This window comes from Nansenia antarctica, assembly GCF_963989245.1.
Source record: "Nansenia antarctica genome assembly, chromosome: 1".
Classification (NCBI taxonomy): Eukaryota; Metazoa; Chordata; class Actinopteri; order Argentiniformes; family Microstomatidae; genus Nansenia; species Nansenia antarctica.
Genome location: NC_137674.1, coordinates 49,450,466 through 49,457,125, shown reverse-complemented (window position 1 = coordinate 49,457,125; position 6,660 = coordinate 49,450,466). Strand labels below are relative to the sequence as shown.

The 6,660-nt window shown below is 44.2% G+C and overlaps 1 protein-coding gene across 1 annotated transcript; it reads left to right on the top strand.

Moving 5' to 3' along the window:
- Positions 1 to 629: 629 nt before the first annotated feature.
- Positions 630 to 5,423, top strand: LOC308150919 (uncharacterized protein; the record flags this gene model as incomplete). The annotated part of the gene is made up of 2 exons (XM_080523710.1): positions 630 to 1,694; positions 4,335 to 5,423. The coding sequence occupies 2 exons, from the start codon at positions 630 to 632 to the stop codon at positions 5,421 to 5,423; spliced, it is 2,154 nt and encodes a 717-aa protein (XP_080379836.1).
- Between the last annotated feature and the right edge of the window lie 1,237 nt (positions 5,424 to 6,660).

Sequence of the window (6,660 nt, the reverse complement as noted above, 5' to 3'; positions counted from 1 at the left end):
ATGGTGCGTGTATATATTTGTCAAGTGGAATTAATGAGGTAACCATGCTGATATCATGGATATCTGGACAGCTGGAATGCTTCTCAACCAATCACAATGCTTGATTTGATCAAGCTGTATAAAATCACTTATGATTTTTCATCCCCTTTTTTTATATCATGAACACTCTTTTTACATTCCAGTGAAGGGCAGTGCAGTAAGAGGGAGATAGAGAGAGCACGGAGCTGACTGTGTGTGTGTGTTCCATGTCGTCAAGATAACAGACACGGGCCATCTGTTGGAAAGACTCTATCAGATTATTGTCTACCACGGTAGGCGGGTAGGTGGTTTACATAAAGAGCTGAAGAGGTGTGCTTCGATGGCAACAGCACGCTCGGTCTGTGTACTCTCACTGATAAGAACATTAGTCCTCCCTTTCTTCTCACTCTCTTCTTCTCACTCAGTCCATTAAACCCTTTTACCTTTTTACTACCTTTACTTTGAACATCCAGTCACAAAGGCATAGTCGCATTACTCATTTCCAGCCCCCTTTGACGCAAAGTAATGAATAGGTTCTTGATCTTTTACTGTATATAGCATTGTGCCCGACACTGACACTGGCCCATTCTCTCTCAGAAAGGCTCTCCAAAATGACCTCCAACTCCTCAGAGAAGCCGCCGTTGGAGAGCGTGCTCGTGGCTGGGGAGCATGACTGCAACCACACAGAGGCCTGGGAGTGGGTTTACTCCATGCAGCCTGCCTACATGACAGTAATCTGTGTGCTGGGTGTGCTGGGCAACGCCTTCGTCCTGTGTGTCTTCTGCCTCCACCAGAGGAACAGGACCGTGGCCGACATCTACCTGGGGAACCTGGCGGCCGCCGACCTCCTCATGGTCGCCTGCCTGCCCTTCTGGATCACCGCCGTCCTCAACGAGTTCCACTGGCCCTTCGGGGAGCCCATGTGTCAGCTGGTGAACATCATCATCAGCATGAACTACTACTGCAGCGTGCTGTTCCTCATGTTGGTCAGCGTGGACAGGTACCTGGTGCTCTCCAGGCCTCTGTCCCACGGCCGCCACAGAAGAGCATCCTGGGCCAGGGGGCTGTGTCTAGGGGTATGGGTCCTGGGCGCCCTGTTCAGCTTCCCTGCGCTCCTCTTCCGCTCTGTGGAGTTCTTCCCCCATCTGGGGGTGGAGGCCTGCTACATGGACTATCCCCACGACGGCTGGAGGCTGCGCCACAACCTGACGGTCAACGCGGTGGGCTTCCTGCTGCCTGTTCCCGTGGTGTCCTTCTGCTGCTTCCACATCGTCCGAGTCCTCCAGGACCAGGACAACCAGATGAGGAGCAGCAGGAGGAGGAGGAGCAGCGAGGCCGGGGCAGAGAGGAAGGCAGCTCACCTGGTGCTCATCGTCCTGCTGGTTTTTATTCTCTGCTGGCTGCCTTATCAGGTGGTCATCCTCCTGGACACCCTGTATTATTATGAAGTCATCTCTGGTTGCGGCTGGACAGACGTGCTAGATATCAGCACTCAGCTGTCCACCTATCTGGGCTACAGTAACAGTTCCCTGAATCCTTTCTTGTATGTGATTGTTGGGAAGCATTTTAGGCAGAGGGCCAGAGTGGCATTCAGACAGCTGGTGTGTTGTCCTACGAGGTGGTCCTACAATACTGTCAATCTCAACTCAACCATCAAAGACACAGACTGCACAAAGGTATGATCTAGGAAAATGGAAAGACATACAGTCCATGGATCTGCAATTCTTAAACAGAAATGTTTGCTATAGCACCACTGTTTCGTGAATGTAACTTTACCTGTGAATGTCTGTTTTGTATTTACACTGTGCCAGTAATTAAGCTTTTGTTAATCATGACCTACATTTCTCAGAAACACTGTAGAATAGTTTTTATCACGTTAACAAACAGTACAAGACATTTGTTTTATATATTTTATACATAAATAAGTTAAAAATAAGTTCTATGGAAGCCAATCAAAATTGCAAAGGAAACAACTACTTCTCAATAAGGTTCTCTTTTAATTATCTTCTCGATGACAATTGAATGTTTTTCTCACCAATACTGTGCCCTAATGATAAAGTACCTACTACTGCTACACTTGTTATGTGTTTGCTATGTGGTGTCAAGAGAGATTTGATTGTCTTTCCAGAATGTAGACCAGAATCAAGGACCAAAGGAGGTGATTGGCATAAAATATGTTTGCACTAATTATGTTTGCAATGATTAATAAAGTTTCTATCATTTCAGAAATGATTTACTTATTATCATTCATTTGTTACGGAAATTCAAATACATACTGTCTCAAATATCAAAATAAATATTTGACCACACTCGACAGTCTAGCTTACTGTCTCATATAGAGCTGTCTATGCAAGCTTGCTATGTTTGTCTTCAAATGTTTTCATAAGATCATGGCCTGGAAGTATAGTTAGATTCAATTATTCTTTCCTTTGTTTTGTGGAGAAATGGAGAGGGTTGTGATAGTAGCTCATGCATGACAAACTACTCCCCAGCACTAATAGTAACACTGTACCAACACTACACATGACACTACACATCTGGGCCCTGGACAGTCTGGACGGATTGATGGCAGCTGCTGGATTGAAAAAAATCAGGTGTAGTGCTGAGGCACAAATGTGTACATTTCAAGCCTGCAAACTGCGACACTTTAAATGAATGTGCAATAACACTATGTGCAATATGACAACCCTAGTCGTCTTACCTGTACAGTATAGTATAGTGGATAGTGTACATAGCCTTTATTTATGTAAACCAGCTCCTTTCCCTTCCTGTTTATTTTTCTTTCTTTTTTTCTTTCTTTCCTAGCACCAGGGGAGCCACCCCTCCCAAATTTCGTTGTTTGGTACCTGTACTATAGCAATGACAATAAAGACCATTCATTCATTCATTCATGACACACTACTCCCCAGTAACACTGTACCAACACAACGTTGTGTGACATATTCCTTTGTAACTTGAAATTAATGTTATTACTTTTTGACTTACTTTTAAGTGGATTATGCACTTTTTGAGTAATGACAAAAAGGTCCACTCCATCAAGTTGTTATCATAACAAGTAACCCTAACCCCCAAAAAAGAACCATAAACCTTTCGTTTTCTGAATGCCTGAGAAAGACAGAGAGATGGATCCGAGGGGTTTAATGAGCCATGTAGAGTCCTGTGTCCTGTGTCAGAGCTCTGTGTCTCTGCTCTGTACATTTAATGTGTTGGTTATGTTGAAGAGCAGCCATGTGATATAAGACAGACACATGGTGAAGGTCTAAACACCTCAGTCCCGTCAGTAAAGAATGTGATGTCTTCGATTTATTAGGATCCATAAATCCTACAATTCCAGCCCTCAGGGCATGAAAACAGAACACTATCAAATAAAACCAAACCAAAGGTGTCCTGAAATGAATGATCTTTCACTTTGAGGAATAAACTGTTAAGCTGCTGAGAAGTTGATGTTTACTCTCCGTATTTTTTAACATACTCAGAAGGAGCAGATTGCGTCTCGCTGATAAACAAACTGACACACACCGTGGGTGGAGGGTATGGAAGAATGCACCTCTGTATACATAACCAACCTCTGTACTGGATCCTCCCTTCCACTCACTCAGATGCATAGAGACTAACACCCCAGTAGGACAGTGAGCTGTTTTTTCCCATCTGTGTAAAGAAGGACATTCCCGTGCTAGGCTCAAGGTAAGGACTTGATTTCATGGTGAATATTTTCACCCAATGTTCTTCAGGATAATGAAACTTGTGTCTGTGTACTGTTTCTTGGCTTCTAAATAAATCAAAGGTTAGGGTTAGGGTTAGAAATGAACACTTTACAGGCAGAACACTAAGATTGAGAAAGTTCTGAATCGTTGTCATTTCATCAACCGTCTTTATTCGAAAATCCTACTCAGTTGCACACAATCAATTGAGAGGCGAGAGCCATTTGGTGTATATCAAAATGGGTAACCAAATCACATCACAATCTTTCATTTCAAAAAGGGTGATCAATAACTGTTATTGCTTCTTGCGGTCACGTTTGGCCAGCAGCATACCAGTAGTGGTAAACATGTGTATAGATACGGTATGCTTCAGCAACCACATCTAGTGGCTCTGGACACTGTAGCATTGCTTTGATGTGTCTGGCCACAGTACAAAAGTTTGCTTTTGCAACTGATATTTGATTGCCTTTTTGTTTTTTAAATGGAGGCTTCTCTTTTGATGCATAGATATATAATTGCAGTATAATTACATTTAGACCACTATCGTTGTTTCCAAATGAATATGATATGTGATTGAGCTTCTCATTTTGATTTTTTCATTTTCCTCTTACAAAGACCATGGAGCCAATGGCACTGGTATCCATGGCAACACTCCGATCCCACAACACCACCACCGCCAACACTTCGCTGCCTGCCACGCTCGCTTCACACTCCACAGACTGGCTTCTGGTCCAAACCATCGTGCCTCCCTACCTCTTCACCCTCTGTGTGGTAGGGCTGCTGGGAAACGGCTTTGTCCTGCTGGTCTTCCTGCTCCACAGGGGGCGCTGGACCATACCTGACATCTACCTGGGCAACCTGGCCCTGGCGGACCTGCTTCTCCTCTCCTGTCTGCCCTTCTGGGCCATGAACATCATCAGCGACTACAACTGGTCGTTCGGAGACTTCCTGTGTAAGACGGTGAGCCTCGTCATAAACCTCAACTTCTATACCAGTATGTACCTGCTGGCCATGATTAGCATCGACCGCTACCTGGCGCTGGTGAGGACCATGAGGGCTAGGTGGCTAAGGAGGACGCGTTACGCCAAGGCCGTCTGCCTGGCGCTCTGGCTCTTCGGCCTGCTGATGGGCGTGCCGTGCGTGGTTCACAGGAAGGTGGAGTTCGTGGAACAAACAATGGCTTGTATACTGGAGTACCCTCACGACTCTTGGAAGCTGGCCAATCAGGTTCTGCTGAACGGCGTGGGCTTTGTACTACCTGTTGTGGTGATAGCGTTCTGTAGCTGTAGCATAATCAGGAGCTTGAATCAAAGGAGGGAGACTGTTTATACACCGGGCGGTAAAGACAGGAAAGCTACTGTGCTGGTTTACGCTGTGACACTCCTGTTCTTAGTGTGCTGGGGGCCCTTTCAACTCTTCACCTTCCTTGATACACTGTGCGACGCTGAGCTCTTAGACGAAATGGCGTGGGGTCACTTCCTGAATATTGGGACCCAGTTCTCCACCTATTGGGCGTTCCTGAACAGTGGCCTGAACCCTATACTGTACGTTTTCTCTGGCCATTACTTCAGGAGGAAAGTGAGTGAGATCTTCAGGAGAACCAAGCATCATCGTCGTAGGAGTTCCGATATGACAATGTATCAGCGCTCTGTTATATCAACCTATGTCAACAGGACTGAAGTACTCAAACCTGTTGTGATATAGACATGGTTTCTTACAATGTTGATACTGTATCTCTGTTCATGCACAGAACATAAAGATGAGGAAGAGAGGCTATCGTCAAGACGGATTGAGATCAATGTCATACGGTTATTGCACACTCAAAGGCTCTAGAACAACAATAACATTGGGTGTCTGGTTTAAGATTCTGTATAAGATAGGTTTGCAAGCGCAGACATGATTGACTCAAAGGAAGATATAATGCCCCACAATGTCACCTGTGAGACTTTTAATGCAAAATGTACTTCAGGAGCCCTGTCTCTGTTACGTTAGAGATTGTGGATCTCAACAGCAAAAATAATGTACTGATGTTTACTCTCTGTCCCCTCAACATCTTTTGTGACCTTTAATGGCAAAGCCCCTGTCAGTGAGGGACTAAATGTTTTAGGACATTTCTGCCAGCACCACCCACGTTTACTCTACCTCTGTTTTAATAACATCATCTATCTTACAGATTCTATAAAAAGAGACAGCAAGACATCTAGTGTAAGTGTCTGTGTAAAATTCCCCTTTACTGTATTACATTGGGAATTAAATGGTGTTTGTCATTGGCATTGTTACTTGACAGATATATATATATATATTCTCCATGACAGCCATAAGTAGTTAGTTTGCAGTCATAGTTATACTTGCCAGTATTAGTACACCCACAGTGAGAAGAGCTTGGCTGTGCCTTTTCTTCACCACTGGCTCTGTTGGCCCATGTTTGAATAAGAGTGAATGACCACCCACATGGTGTACTATGTATTTGCATATGTCTCGAATTTGGAGGTATCAACAAAGCTGTTACTCACACTAAGGGTATGTATAGGTTATGGGGAGACATGCAAAGCAGAGGAGCTATGTCTTGTTAGTTGGTGGATGATGCACTTCTTTGATGCTATATGTCTTTGAGCCTCAGATGTACTTCTTTAAGCTTTGGGACGCTATCCTCCGCACATCCATGGAGCATGAGAAAGTCCAGGACCAAGTCCAAAAGCTACTAAATTCCAACCATAGTTATCGCAAGAGATCTTGACTTTAACGCCATGTAGGGTAGAGAGCGTTTTTGATTGTGTCTTTGGGAAAATAAATGGTGTCCTTTTGACTTGGTGAACTATGATGCATGTATTTAATAAATATGTAAATAAATGAGTAAATCATTATGTCGACGTTAAGTGTCCTTTCATAGAGGAAAAGAAGACTATTTAAGACACTCAATGGAGTCACATCTACAAAGTCA